Source organism: Ornithodoros turicata, chromosome 10 (assembly GCF_037126465.1).
Source record: "Ornithodoros turicata isolate Travis chromosome 10, ASM3712646v1, whole genome shotgun sequence".
NCBI lineage: Eukaryota > Metazoa > Arthropoda > Arachnida > Ixodida > Argasidae > Ornithodoros > Ornithodoros turicata.
Genome location: NC_088210.1, coordinates 27,117,401 through 27,133,085, shown reverse-complemented (window position 1 = coordinate 27,133,085; position 15,685 = coordinate 27,117,401). Strand labels below are relative to the sequence as shown.

Genomic DNA, 15,685 nt, shown 5'->3' with positions numbered 1-15,685 from the left:
AGACTGCGTTTTTCGGCAGCGTACAATACCGGGGTCGTGACACACTAATGCTCTCCTCTCACTGCAGTTTAATCAGCGACAACGAGTTAGCTTGCAACTGCAGCTCCAAATGGATACAGCTGAAGATTGCCAAGAACAGTAGCATCTTTGGCCCCAATGGACATAAACTGCGGTGTCACGGATCGGCGGCTCTTCTTGCAAACTACCCCATAGAGAACTGCGGTAAGTGCTCCTCTTATGATTATCATAATCTTCCAACGCACGAATACGACATCATGTGGCGCAATGATCACGAACAGATGCGTGTGTCCCACCAGGGTTCCATTGCATTGATGAACGAAGTGGGATACCGTCATTAAACGTACCGCACAATTAGAACAATGCAGATTATATCACGTGGTCTCCGATATAACCCCATCGGTGCCAGCCTTCAGACAATCTTTATCACGTTCTGCTTCACGATTGCATGTTGTACCAAGGAACTTGCGCACAATTTTTAGCTGGGGATGGGGTGGACGCCCGTATTTGCTGGCTTTTTGGACTTTTTGGGAGGGCGTACTGGAGGATGTTGCAAGCTTTTTAGGCGGGTGTTAGGGAGATGTGCGGGGGCTGCTGGGAAAATCGATGGTTGGACCTATGACATTTTTGACGTCACACATCTGGAAAGAAAAGGCTAACATTGTGGTACGAACCCGTGTTACCTGCACGCCACAGTGTTAGTCTCCTACAAATAATCGTGAGTAGCCCAGTTCCGTCCATGCAAGAGTTCTGTTGGCGCGATACTTCCACGCGACGTGGCGCTGCAGTGTCGTTTAAGGGGTGTGTGTCCCTCCTGTGTCGTACTTATTGTTTTCAGCACTGTTTTAGCGACATTTCCTCTACGTCTTTCTATTACATGAATGTAGTAGAAGTGGCAGAATGTACGATATTTCGTGGCACCCACTCTGAACTTATTCCTTTTCAGTCAGGGCTAACTTTATTGCTTATTTTAGCGTCACATCCCAGCACGGGATATCCTGAGAGGCACTGTGCAATGTCCTGAATGCAATATAACGTCCGGACAGATATTGACGCACAGACATCAAAATCCTTCTGAAGACATCCATGACACAGTGCTGTTCACAAGGCGCGGGGTAGGGGGGGAATTTATCGGTAGAAAAAGAAAAAAAGGAAAAGGAAAGATAAAGGGAAAAATATCAGCCATGCAGAACGCTGGCTCGCTCATCCATAAAAAACGAAAGTAAAAAGAAAACCGGCTCACATGTGGCGCCGGGTGACATTTATTGAATTCGGTTTTATAACGCTTCCATCCCGTCTTTCATTTTCAAAACTCCATCTCAGCTCACGTATCTCTACACTCTAAAAACAGAACTTCACCTCATAGCACGTAATGCGCCAATCATTGTCGCGAACGATAGGGTTATCGCTTTTGATCCGAGGAGACGGGGAGGCGTACGCCTTTTTGTGGCAATTACCATATATCCAAATTGCCACACACACACAAAAAAAAAGGCCTACGCTCACCTCTGTCCTCGAGTCAGAAGCGATAACCCTATCATTCGTGGCAATGGTTAGTGCACAGCGTGCTATGCGGTGGTTTTTAGAGTGTACAAGTCTTCCCATACCGTGCTCAATGCTATGTCCTAAAATTTCTTGTCGAATGAATGGGCGAGCATTACAATATAAGTGTGTCATATGTTAGTAGTATGGTACAGCGTGCAAGCTGTCGACTTTTAGTCCCCACATATTTCTTATTCCCTTTTCTGCCATTTTTGTTTTCTTTGACGTGTGAGTTGCACCCTGCACTCTAAGAACTGGACTTCACCGCATAGCACGCTCCGCGCCAACCATCGCCACGAATGATACACTCTTAAAAATGAACTTCACCGCATAGCACGCTCCTAGCCAACAATCATCTCAAATGATATCGTTATCTGCCCTGATTTGTCGAAAACGGCAGGCGTACGCCTTTTCTATGACACTTATGCTGTTCATAATTGTCACAAAAAGGCGTACGCCTCCCGTTTTCAACAAATCAGGGCAGATAACGATATCATTTGAGATGATGGTTGGCTAGGAGCGTGCTATGCGGTGAAGTTCATTTTTAAGAGTGTAGGGCGTACGCCTGCCTCTCTCCTCGAATCAGAAGCAATAACCCTATCATCCGTGGCAATGGTTATTGGCGTCAAGAGTGCTATGCGGTGAAGTTTGGTTTTTCGACTGTGCTTCTAGGAAAAGGAATTTAAATCCCTCTTCCCTGTGATAAACGTGGGGAAGCTGCGAAATGATTGTAAAACGTCCCATTTTTTCCCTCGTTCCACCGTCATTGTTACTGCCAATCCATATTTCTCCGTTGCTCTTGAACAATAAAAACGTATTGCCCCGCATGCACTTAACTAGTATTATAGTTTCGCTAGAACGTATCACGACAAGCTATTTCAAACATATATTAGTATACCCGCTATATAAAACATAGTATCACTGATTATATATCAAGGAATGCCACTTATCTGCGTGCCGTACTGATCTGCTGCACTATCCGTCCTTAAAACGCCGTAGCTATACAACGTTCTATATACATATATATAGAACTATATTACGTGTATGTATATACTTGTATACGTTGTATATACTATACAACGTTATACAACCTTCTGGGATGGTTTACGAGTTGTTGCTGAGTTCCTCTCCAGCAATCGACTAATAGACGAACTCTAAAAGGTCACCTTTCCATCATCATCACTTTCTCATCCCTTCCACAAGCGCAATGGGCCAGTGAATAACCCACCACATCATCACCACATCAATGTGTGTGTATGTTCTGGGATGGTTTCTTTCTTTCTTTCTTTTTCTTGTTTGTGTTGTTGACTCTATGAGATGAGCCACAGAAGATTCTGCACTCGTCTTCCTAAACCTTCCCTAACCATATAGCCCGCTTGTCATGATACCTTTGCTCCATTCCAAGGCGTAACAACTTCGAGAAAATCATACAGTATTAAACCTCCATCCCATGCACTTTCGGAGCACTTCAGCCGGATTTCATGGTGAGTAGCTTTAGAGTGCATCGCCGAAACCTGAAATCTGTCGTCAAGCGAAAGGATTTGGGGCTTCGCACTTCTAAAAATATCAATCCAGTCTATGTGTAACAGACTCAAAAGCGGCATGAACGGACATAAGTCCGTTGTTGACTCTGTCTTGTTTTTTTTTGTTTTTTTCGACGACTGCCATATTTCAGTCTTTTGACTGTCTATCATTCATCCAGTGAACGAAGCGAACACGCTCTGCAGAGTTGAAAGTATAATAAGGCGACCCAGCTGGAAATATTCATACACCGCGAGGCTTTAGAGGCACGTAACTTTGTGAGGAATCACAACGCCATCCGCCGAATACTCGACCGCTGCAGAAGAGGGTGTTCCACCTAACATGACTATAAAATGTATTTAAAAGTCTCGCAACAGTATTTTTCTCGTGGGAGATTTTGCCATGAATACTTTTATCAACAACAACAACAATAGATGCTGACGATGAGATGGGGTGCTTCACCTTCTTTTCCCAATAGACCAGTCGTGTTGCCAACTGTAGGATGGGACAAGCGAAATACCATTTACAATGCAAGCGCCAACTGTAGCATGCAAGGGATCATGGGAAATTAGAGCGCGTTGCAGCATTACGAGGCGGCCAGAGGTGGAGGTAGAAAAAGAACAACTTTCCCAGTGTACGCGGCAGCAGCGTCAAGCGGGTTAAACCATAACCTAAGCAGACGACAGAACACTGCAAAACCGGAGGTTATTTTTTCCAATTGCCACGGAGTCTTACATGGTGTGTGGAAAGTTTCAGCTCACAAAATGGCGTGGTTTTCGAGACACCGAATAAAAGCTACTCGTCTGAAGACATCCGGTTTCGTTTTTCTCCCTCGCATTCTCCTTGCCCCAAGGATCGTCTATGTACGTCATCCGTCACGTGACCATGACGTCTTCAACGGACACGGTGGGGCGCAGGACTGCTCCGTTGCTGGGAATGCAAAGTGGCGTTTTTTTCTATGAGTGTACTGAACCGTAGGCTGCGTCGTGATACCTGTGTTTACATTGACGCTGCTCTGCATTTTACTCTGCATAAAGTGTGATTGCGACTCCAAATCATCATAATGGGCAAACGCTAGCACGCAACAACCCACTATCGCGCAAACAGGCATGCGCAAGTCACGCGCGGCTTTGCTCTTATGCACGTCACGCGAGAGCTCGCTGCGGCCTTTACTCAGAACCAACTGCGGCATAGAAAAAAAAAAAAAAATCGATTATAAATCACGCAATACGATTTCTTCCGAAATATTTTGCACGGTGGTTGCGAAGAGCATTAAAAATCATAAGACGGTGTTTGCCAGACCCAAGTTTTCGACCGGACTGTCACTTCCTCTTTGCCATGCTTCTTTGCGCCGCGCGCTTGGGGGGCGCACGTATCTTTGTAAAATCATCTATATACGCTCTGCAAGTAACCGAGCGTTCTGCGCATATCTCCTCTCCCGGTTACTCCACTCGGAAAGCCCCATTGGCTACGGCGGCGCCCTCCCTCTTCCCTCTCACTGCCTCCTCTCATGCGTAGAGACGCACTTGCACAGCGTATTGAACTCCGAAATTTGCCAAGGCATACCTCAGGTTTTCTTTTTCTTTTTTTGCAGGAACAGAAAGCACATGCCGGATTTACCCAATTATATTGCTAAATACATTCACTACTATAGCCTGGAAAAAAAATTGCGAAAACCGCGCCGTTTCGAGGCGCGCAAATTGCCGCTCGGCACTCAGCACGTCAACTGAGCCGCGCGGCTACTCGCACATACCCTCGCTGTGTTGCGGGTAGAAATTCAGTGGCACTGCGGATTGCGGCTAAATGCAAGTGTACCCGCACTGCGTCCAGGGGTATAGTGCGGGTATACCCGCATCACACGCGACGGGGTTGAACGCGTTCTCCGCGCGGATAGCACATATGCATGCGGTTGTGCGGGTACGAATTTACTTAACTGCGGGCTCCTTAAAAGCATGGAGTCCCGAATCCTTCGCACTGACACGGACGCGGGCACCGTCTGTGAATGCGGTTCTACATCATGTTTCAATCTAGTCTGCCTCGCTTCATACCTCGAGCTTCCTCTGTACGTGTATAGCCGCTTTTCGACACCTTCTGGGTCCCGGAAGCAAGATCCATACCGCCGTGTAGTACTTTGTAAGCCCGACAGTCTGGGAAGCGTGTTTATTTAAGTAGCCCGCACAGGGGGGGTCTCGGAGCGCCTCAATTTTTTACTCGTGTTGCTTCCCTTCCGTTGAAAGGCTGTTGTTTGTTTTGGCTTCCACCCTCCGACTGACCACCGCCGATAACTGCACCTCAGTTAGCAGCAAATGCTTCTTCGCTACTATGCGGCCTTCAAACGTTTTGCAGAAAAATAAATGTAAAAAATTGTTGCAGGCACTACTTCCTGAGAGAGCACTGTAGGTGTGGGCAGTAATAGGGGGGATATGTTTATTAAGAAAAAAAAAAAAAGAAAGGAAAGGTCTATTTCTGTAATACTTCTGAATATTTGTAATAAATATTATGATAAAACTGAAGTCACTTGTACTATATTACTCGTCGTTCTTGTCTCGCGACGTAAAACTACGAATTATCACTCACTAGCAGCTTTTCCCCCACAAACCAATGTATGTATTTCACATGTTTGTATAAATAAAGCTCTCTCTCTCTCTCTCTCTCTCTCTCTCTCTCTCTCTCTCTATCTAGGAGGTAGAATCACCTACCTACCGAGTGTCACAAGTGCACTTTGACGCTAATTTTTTCAGGCCCGTGTCCCGCAAATGTGTTAGGTCGCAAAGATTGCAGCTATAACCCTTCTATAATTCTATATCTATTCGCCTAAAACAAACCGCAATTCAAGAATGATTGTCTTATGAAGGATTCACTGAGTTACAAGATTCTGTAACTGTAACCAGTTACGAGTGTGACTCGCGTAGTACACAGAAGTATTACGCACCCTAGAATCGGAGTGTTACTTATTAGTATTGTAATGCTGATTTCAGGCAAGTAATATGTATTGGTTGTGTCATACAAAATATGAGCATTATTGCCCCCTGTAATGATGGCATTTATAATTTTCATCACGTTTCATCTTATTCTAATTAAGTGCGTCGTATACAAGGCGATTTCAATTGCAAAAGATCATCTTACTCCAAGAGTATTTGCGCGAATAGCACGGAGAAGGCGTTGTAGATATATTTCTTTTCGATGAAAGATGAAAGTCACTGAAAAGGTTAGCCAGCTGTAGGACTCAAACCCACTAACCTTTTCAGTGACTTTCATCTTTCATCGTTAATATCTTAGGCAACTTGAGGCCTTGTATGTGATTGTCCCTTCTATGTTGTTCCAGCCTCAGAACATCAGTTCTCTCATATTTCTTTTCGACGGGAAGGCAGGAACTTATAGTGAATACCTGCTCTGACGCAATCTTTTTAAAAGCGCTATATCGTGCTTCAGCCAGTGCAGCTGCACCTCGCATACAGCAGGATCGATTGACCTAATGTGTCAGAACTTTCATGAAGGATAACCTCTTCCATTTATGTCATGCGACGTTATCAGGAGAACCCACTTTCGCCGACTATTTTCAGCCAGATTTCATCGTACGTTAAGTGCAATGATCATTCATTTTTCGAACTGCGCTTCACTTTTCATCATCGTCGAGCCCAGTTTGCGTACACATGCGTTGTTATATTGATGACGTTCAAACATTCAGCCGTACACGCAAGTTTGGTCTATTCACTACCCAGCTCTCGTTGCATGGTGGTTAAGATGATCGCTTTTCTACGCCGGGACTGGGAGGTGACACAGGTTCGAATCCTGTCACCGGCTGTGCTGCCTGAGGTTTTCCCTGGGTTTTTCGACGACTTTCCAGATGAATGTCGGCACAGTTCCCCCTGAAGTCGGCCCAGGACGCATACTGACCCCCACTCCTTCTTGCTGTCCTCTCTCCATCAGTCCACGTCTGTACGCCGCTCATAGCCATAGTACACGGAATTAAAAAAAATTATATATTCACTGCGTGCTGACCTGTCAAGTAAAGAAATAGAAGAAGCTCAATTAGTGTACTAAATTACACTTTCAGTGATTCACAGAATTGGCTCCGACAGTGTGTAATTGGAACTTTATTACTTTTTAAAGTAGTTTGTACTGTACTTTGGAGTTATAGGAACTACTTTGCATGTGATTTGGGATTCGACTTCATTTTATTTCACGATGTCCGCGATTTTTACTCATTCATGGCTGACACGTTTCTACAACCGGCTGTGCTGTCTATGAGGTTTTCCTTAGGTTTTCCAGCAGACTTTCCAGACGAATGTTGGCACAGTTCCTCCTCTCCCCCACTCCTTCGTGCTCCCCTCTCTCCATCTGTTCACGTGTGTACGCCACTCATAGCCATAGTTGCTTCGTGGCGCTACCGCAGAATAAAAATATAATCAAAATTATATATTGAAATGACTGTGACGTGGTGTTACCCAATTGCTTTTCCAGAGTAAATGGAAACGTAATTAAGCTACAATTCTGATTTTGCAAGCGTAACTGGGATTTGATTAATTTTATGGGCATGTAGTCGTAACTGCTGTGCAATTACTTCTGAAGAGTTCTTTTTGCAGGTTCGACTACGTGCCCGTACCACCATTTTCCATGCGCATGTTTTCACTGTAGCCACACACGTAGCTACAAGCATAACTATTAGCCGCCGCTGTCAACACCGCAACTAAGTCAGAGCCTCCGGCGCACTCCGAAAGTCGATGTTTACGAACCGAGAGTTCAAAGCACCACACGCTGCGCTTTCTACAGCTGCAGTTAAGGAGCGTGCCAAATTGAAAGTAGGCGGCAGCCGATGAACCTATTGGAACCCTTCCAACGACAAGTCGATCATCGCAAATAGCTCAACTCTGATGAGGCGGCACTAAACCCATCTGACACGGCGCCGGCCGAGTTTTCATTATGAAAGCATTCCAAAGATATTCACAATTCGCGTCGCAAACAATGGGCAACCGAGAAAATAACGAACGTCAGTACATGACGGGCACTTCACTTAATGGGAGGCATGAAATGAAATTGTACGCATTTGTAAGACGCTATTTTTGTACTCTTAAAGTGTATGCATAACTTCCGTATACGTCAAAGCAAGCATTTCAGTCGTTGGGTTCAGTAAAAAATTGCTTTTCATCTACTCCAGGGGTCAGGAACCTTTGCAGTCCTAGGGACCACATTTGATTCCCCCTCATCGATTTTTTTTTTTTTTTTGCAGGAGCAACAGAACATATTTGAAACCATTTTAATGTCAGTCTAAATTAGCCTGCCACAATTATTAAGCACTCGAACAAGCTGAAAATATCTTTAACTACTACTTTTTAAGCGTATCGTACTGAAAGCTCGCATTTTCCATGGCTTCTTCACAAACATCCCACATCGTCATTATCATCCATTCGTCTATGTTGTTGTTGTTGCACTCACAAATTTATGTTATTAACAACAACAACAATAAATGAAGGAGAAGTGATGATGACATGGGATGTTTCCTCCATAGCAGACACAGGACACTACCCCACTTCACAGCAATTATTATGAGAGGATGAATTATGATGAACGCGAACACCTTCTGTTAGCTTTATTAAGAGCGGGAAAGGCAACACAGAGCCTGCGGAATTCGCTTGCCGTGCCGCGCCCTCTGCCAAGCCAGCCTCTGACCTGGATAACCTCTCCTCAAGCCCATAAGGCCATAACCAACAACTACGGAGCGCCAGAGTTTTTGTCGCGCGTTTGGTCTGCGCCGGGCCGCGGGTTCCCGACCTCTTCTACTCGCAAAGAAAAAGAGGAAAAGAAGGAAGTTGTATAAGCGACGAAAACGTCCGAATGTTTGGTAACATTTTCTGAATTTAATTTACGACCCCTAGTACTTAACGAATTAACGACTCCTATTATTTATTTACAATACTGTTGATCCAGCTTTGGATCGTTACAGGAGTGAGCTGTACACATGTCTTTCCAATTTACCTAAAAACGTAGGCATGCTCTGTTCGGCAACAATTGGTTCAGGAAGGATGTTCCAGTCGTGTACTGTCCTAGGGTAATATGAGTATTTAAACGCATCGGTACGGGCCTGAAATTCCAGAAGGGCCATACTATGTTGGTGTCTTGATGGCTGACTGATTATTATGACTATTAATGAACTAATATACGGAAAAGCATCCAAATACAACTCGTGTTGATGCGCAACATCCCGCATAATGTGAATCGGCGTTTCAACGGCACACATATCTCGCATTTGCAGTCTTATGGGCCTGACTTTGCAGGCGGGGCTTGATAGTCTCAGCTTGACTCAAGTGCACGACTTGGCAGAAATATGCGAAAACATCTTTCACAGACACATTAGCATATTTACTCAGGTGTCGCATCTGTGCGCGTTGAAATTCCTCATTTGCATGCGCGTCAGTTACAGCCGACTGCATTCTCAAAGCACGTGATAGTCTTAACTTATGTGGACCCTTTACGGCTTAGAGCGAGCCATACTTTTCCAACAAGATACTTCGCTTAGCTCAGCAGACTACAGTTTGCTTTATCCCTATTACGGCGAGGAAGTTCTCTCAAACCACTGCCATCCCCAAAGACGCATAGCCTGAGGCATGCTTTTCACAGGAAAGACGATGCGAAGATACGTTTGTTTTTTCTACAGCTACTTTTAAATGACTAAGCACGCTCCTTTGAAATGGTTTTTATGCACTTTAGTGTTGTTATTGCTTACAGTACACGTAGTCTAGTAATTATTATAGTATATGAATTAGTATTTACGTCGTGCTTCAAATCATTGATGTTTCTCGTTTTCCTTTGTTGCGAAAGTATAGCTAGTGCGTTTTTAATTGCCACGTCAAGACGAAAATACTGTTTCCGTCAATGTAACTGTATATCACGATGTATGTCCAGAGAATTGCAGCTGTGGTAAGTAGTGTACAGCTTGCGACATACTTGTCTGGAATCGACAGCTCGCGGTTTATCCTGTCTGAAATCAACAGGTGTTGCAAGAATGTTTCTTCCGACGAATATACACGTACCTCATGACACCCAGTACGTGCTTATTAGTCGAAAGAAACAATCTTGCATCGCCTGGAGATTCCAGGTCGGATAAACCGAAGCTGTCGATTCCAGACAAGTATGTGGGAAGCTGTACTTCTGGCTATGCGTTCTGACGTGCTTATAGGCCGTGAGCAATACTAGGAGAGCTGGAACTACAGCTTTTTTTTTCTCTCAATTTTAATCAGTAATGGACCTCCTTTTATTAGTTTTCCTACACTCGAAGCTGCTACCTGTACCATTCACGCCCCATATTTACAATGTATCCCCTAGTTATACCTATGGAACTCGTCAATGGTTATGACAACGTTGATCCGTGTCGCCGCGTCGGTCTCCTTTCAATGCGAGCCATTCGAGGAAGCCATCTCAATGAACGCGACATCCGGTATCGCAGCCGGCACCTTCGCTTACAAAGCTCACTTCGTCTAGACGCCTGCAGACTGGTAACCATGCTCGTGGTGAATGACCCTCAACTAACAGGCCTCGTTATGACAGTGAATTACGTTGGCCTCAAGGTATTTTTTGTGATGCCAGAAGCCAACGCGCTAATCAGCCCGGTTTGCATAGCGCACCTTTTGGGAATGCTTCTTCTGGGCGCTCGAGGATCAACGGAAGCCACCCTCAGGGCATTCCTCCTGCTCGACAAGCACAAAGTGAGTCAAGTCCACGAATCGTTTCTCAAACTGACCGATGCTCTTTTCTATGAAGAGGGGAGGACGCTACAAACGCTACAAATGTCGGCGCGGGTGCGCATCAAGAAGCAAGTGCGCCGCAAGTACCGAAGGGGGCTAATAACTTTCTACCACGCAGACATTGATACAAACTCAACAGTAGCCGCCGGCAAAGTGCCAGATCCGGTGGACGGTGATTTGGTTGCGTTGTCGACGATCCGCTTCAAAGGCGCTTGGAAATTTGAGTCCACGAAACTCGGACGGTTTTTGAACAAGGGCCACGAATCGGTACTGGTGCCCAAACTGAAGCTCACCGGCAATCTTCGCACACAATACTACGCTGATATGAATGCGCGTGTCGCCGAGCTTCCAGGAGGCAGAGCGGCCATGTACATTTTTCTACCACAGGGACACTTGAGAGACGTCGAGGAAATCATCGCCGAAAAAGGCATCGATGAGTACGTCGACAACATGGAATTTCAGAGAAGCACGTTACTTGTTCCTAGAGCTGCCGTTGAGGACGTTGTGGACCTGGAAACCGCTCTCAAGACTCTAGGCGTCAGAGGTCTTTTCTCGAAGGACGCGAATTTTTCTGCAATAAGCAAAGGAATTCGCGTCACTCGTATGACGCAGCGGACTTCGTTGTATCTGGACCAAACGGATAGCGAAGCTTCGGTCGCCTCTGGCGTTGCCCTCGCACTTCGAAGTGTCATCGGACGAAAGACGCTGCTGATAGACGTTGACAGGCCGTTTTTCTTCGTTATCCGCGACCGGAAAACCGGTGTGGACCTGTTCCTTGGAAGGATAACCCGACTGGACTCGGAAAAACGTAAAGCAGGGGTGATGTCCTTTCGGCAGGATGCCTTTCAGTGATAATTTTCGGCTTGTGATAAATACAGACAGGACGAAAAAAGTTCCGGGGGACGGGGTGTTCGGTTCGAATGTCGCAAAATAGGATGACACAAGCTGCTTCTTGTGACTGCAGTCGTATCAAAAAGTATATAACTGAGCTACGCATCAGTGATGGGAAGTACTTGATGTACCACGTACACAAGTTCTACTTAAAGTACATTTCAATTTGTGTACTTTCCATTCAAGTACTCAAGTATACCCAATTGAAAATACAAACGCAAAACTTGGTCGCAAAATGATTTCTTTCGGTTCATATTAATGGGTTAGCTGTAAGTTATCCATGTTTTCTAACTAGCACTTGACAAAAATGCTAGCCAAAAGCTTTCTAAAGATAACAGTCGAAGCATACTTACCTCACGTTTAATCACTAGAAAGTATTGACACGTCCAGCGATACGATCTAAATTTGTAATGTACTTGATGAGTACTTTAAAGTACTTTGCAAAGCACTTTGTACTTTACTATAAGTACATCTATAGTATGGTACTTTGTACTGTACTTGAAGTACAACAGGTACTAAGTATACTTGGTACTTTACTTCAAGTACAATTTTGAGGTACTTTGCCCATCAATGCTACGCATGCAGTTTGTTATTTATTATCGATGCACGAAGTCTGGCTCTACTGAACGTAGAGGTGACTTGGTGTCATAAACATGCACATGACACATGAGGTTTAATTTGATTTAACTTCCCGAGAATTAGAAGCTGATGTCGTACGTTCGATTAGGCGGTCTCCTCAGCTTTTCCCACCGCATGCATCGGTATTTCGCGGCAACGAACACGACCCTATTAATTACACCGAGGCAATATCAGCATGGCATGTGTGCGCGCTCTAATGTATTGCACTTCAAGACATGACGCAAACGACATGGACTGGCCAAACCAATCCATCAACAAGACGACGTTGATGGTAATGCGGAACGCGAGCCGAAGCAGCACTGTATAGGAGCTGACAAAAGCAGATCTCAACATAAATAAACCGCTGGATTCTTACTTTTCTCTCACCAAGCCCGTTTATTAAAATTCCGTGTGACAGGGGAAAAGCGTCTAGTCGAAGGTGATGGTGATGAATGAAGGTGACGTATTTTTAATCTATAATTTGTGCTCATACAGCTCCACAGTTTTCTTTCCACTTCCCGCAGTTGTACAGCAGGTGCATAGGGGATGAATACGGTGCGGATATGGAAGCCAAACTTTTTCATAGAACGTATGGGAACAGGAGGCAAGCAAGCTAGTGTGTACGATCAGATGGCAACATATCCTCGAGTTCGAGGAGCAACTTATAACACGGGGACGAGAGACAACGCGCACGTTCTTTTCTCCTGTTTTTGTCCTCCGGCCCTGCGTTGTAAATTGCTCCTCACACTCGAGGAGGTGTGGCCATCTAAATTATTTTTTTTTTTTCAGTTCCATGTTTACGGTTGACGCATAAAAGCGCTACATTTGCACCGCCGCGGCGACATGTGAGAGAAAGAAGAAGAAGAAGAAAAAACAGAGCAGAACAAGTAGTTTTTTTCCTTTCTTTTTTCGAGGAGACATTCATAAATAAATGGAGCTTTTCCGCGCTTGGCACGCGCACTACTTTATGGGTTCTGTTATTTCCAGAATATAGATGATGCTGTTTGTGATGCTGTCACAATCACACGTTCGTGGCCGTCGGAGGCCCGAAAAGAAGAAAAAACCACTCCTGTAATGTTTCGCTTTCTGCGTGGTAGACCATTTGGCTTCAAGCACGAAAATTGTTTGTTTGGTAGTATTAAAAAAAAAAGTCTCTTTTGGGCGTTCTGCCAAACGCGTTTAAATGGACCATGTTCCAATATCCCGATCTTCGGACGAACCCACTCGTTTCTGTACAATCTTCTTCGGTCTTCTCTCTCTTCTTCTCTTTCCACAACTGCAACGGACGAACTTACACGACTGTCGACGTGGTTGGGCCCTGTAATGTCATCGCTTTAATATGTAGTCCAACACGTATATACATACATCACTATTCATCATTTAATCGTTGTTGCTGCAGTTGCCATTCCTGTTGCATCACGAGGGAAGAGTGAGCTTAGGACGAAAATTAGGCAATTAATTGAAGCAGTCGTTTTGTCATTCTGTCTAATTTTCTTGCAGAGGCTTAGAGGCTTTCCGTGTCATTGATCTTGTCCCACCAGCTTGCCAGCATTTATGCGCTGTCATTGCTCCTATTGCTTCCGCTGCAGTGCGTTCACAATAACAACGTATGACCTTCTTGTCTTCGTATTCCCTTTGGCTCCATCTCATTCATCTTGCGAGAGAAGTGCAGAGGTGGTGTTTTTCAAAGATGTGGTTAGCCAGAGGGTTAGAATACTCTTTGTACATCACCGAACTGTGGCTTCGCTCACTGTCATGAGTTTTGGCATCATTTTGAACTTCATGTGTGTATGCTCATTTTTGAAGGGAAGAATACACACACACACACACATATGATGATGATGGAAAAGTGTCCTATTAGAGTTCGTCTATTGGTCCAGTGCTGGAGAGGAAATCAGCAACAAACTGCCTTGCACCTGATGTGAGGAGGCCGAGTATGACCCGAGAATTTTGGCTAAGCTGAACTGGGGTTGATCGAGGCGCTGCAGAGCAGTTTCCACGAGGGCGCTCTCGCGCAGATTTGAAGGATGCCATGGAGGTCACGGCGCACACCACACGTGGAACAGAGGCTGGATGCCCCCGACACCGAGGAGATGTTTGAAAGCCGGTGTTAAAGCAACATGCGGTGGGAGACTGCGGTAAAGGAACGTGGCATTCGGCGGGGGAGAGTAAGGGAACAATAGCCTTGAACTCTGCCTCCAGGACTCGCTGTTAAACATTAATATCGATATCTATTTGTTTATTTTTCGTAGCAGCATTAAAATCTCCACTGTGATAGTAAGAATAATAACAAAGGATAAAACTCCAAATACTAATATATGTACACTTTTAAAACAAGGCTTCGACACATAGCACGCTGAAAGCCAACCATTGTACAGCGTGATACCTCTATCACTCTTGATTTGTGGAAAGCGCGGGACGTGCGCCTCTTTGTGACAGTTAACATTTCTGCATAAGTGTCACAAAAAAGGCGTACGCCTCCTGTTTTCAACAAATCAGGGCAGATAACGATCTCATTCCAGATGATGGTTGGCTAAGAGCGTGCTATGCGGTGAAGTGCATTTTTAAGAGTGTACACTCTTAGAAATGAACTTCACCGCATAGCACGCTCCTAGCCAGCCATAATCTCGAGTGATACCACTATCTGCTCGGATTTGTTGAAAACGGGAGGCGTACGCCTTTTTTGTGACAATTATGAACAGCATAAGTGTCACAAAAAGGCGTACGCCTCCTGTTTTCAACAAATCAGGGCAGATAACGATATCATTCGAGATCATGGTTGGCTAGGAGCGTGCTATGTGGTGAAGTTCATTTTTAAGAGTGTAGGTTAGTGCAAGCAAGTTTTTTTCACTTTAAACCGTGCACAGACTACACTCTTAAAAATGAACTTCAGTGCGTAGCACGCTCCTAGCCAACCATCATCCCAAATGATATCGTTATCTGCCCTGATTTGTCGAAAACGGGAGGTATACGCCTTTTTGCGACAATTATGAACCGCATAAGCGTAACAAAAAAGGCGTCCGCCTCCCGTTTTCAACAAATCGGGGCAGACAAGGATATCGTTCGACATGATGGTTGGCTAGGAGCGTGCTATGCAGTGAAGTTCATTTCTAAGAGTGTAGACTGTGCTTACGAAACGAAAATAATGACCAGCGACGGCTTCAGCCATTACGCCCTGTATAGCACGGCAACCCATTGGAGAACGATAAAGTCGTCGCGTTCGCGTTCGATCAATGTGAGGAGAAATTCCGCCCGAAAAGCTGTCATCCTTAATGGCTCCAAAACATGTTTCTTTCCTCACATTAACGTCTCCATGGCAACACCTTACGAAGATCGTGCTAGCCAAAGTCGGA

General features: G+C 45.0%; 2 protein-coding genes across 2 annotated transcripts in view; both read left to right on the top strand.

Moving 5' to 3' along the window:
- LOC135371288 (high affinity nerve growth factor receptor-like) overlaps nt 1-15,685 on the top strand; it is a 129,063-nt gene that overhangs the window by 94,779 nt on the left and 18,599 nt on the right. Inside the window, exon 5 of the mRNA XM_064605396.1 lies at nt 68-222. Within this exon, the coding sequence (XP_064461466.1) occupies nt 68-222 (155 nt within the window). The remainder of the gene's footprint in view (nt 1-67; nt 223-15,685) is intronic.
- LOC135370387 (neuroserpin-like) lies at nt 10,474-11,806 on the top strand. Its single transcript, XM_064604127.1, has 2 exons — nt 10,474-10,784; nt 10,842-11,806. The coding sequence occupies exons 1-2, from the start codon at nt 10,581-10,583 to the stop codon at nt 11,673-11,675; spliced, it is 1,038 nt and encodes a 345-aa protein (XP_064460197.1). The 5' UTR covers nt 10,474-10,580; the 3' UTR covers nt 11,676-11,806.

Excerpts from the sequence above, each read along its gene's own strand:
- LOC135370387 (XM_064604127.1), top strand. The coding sequence starts at position 10,581 with ATGCTCGTGGTGAATGACCCTCAACTAACAGGCCTCGTTATGACAGTG. Across the intron at positions 10,785-10,841 it reads TCCTGCTCGACAAGCACAAA|GGGAGGACGCTACAAACGCT; the intron begins GTGAGTCAAGTC and ends TTCTATGAAGAG.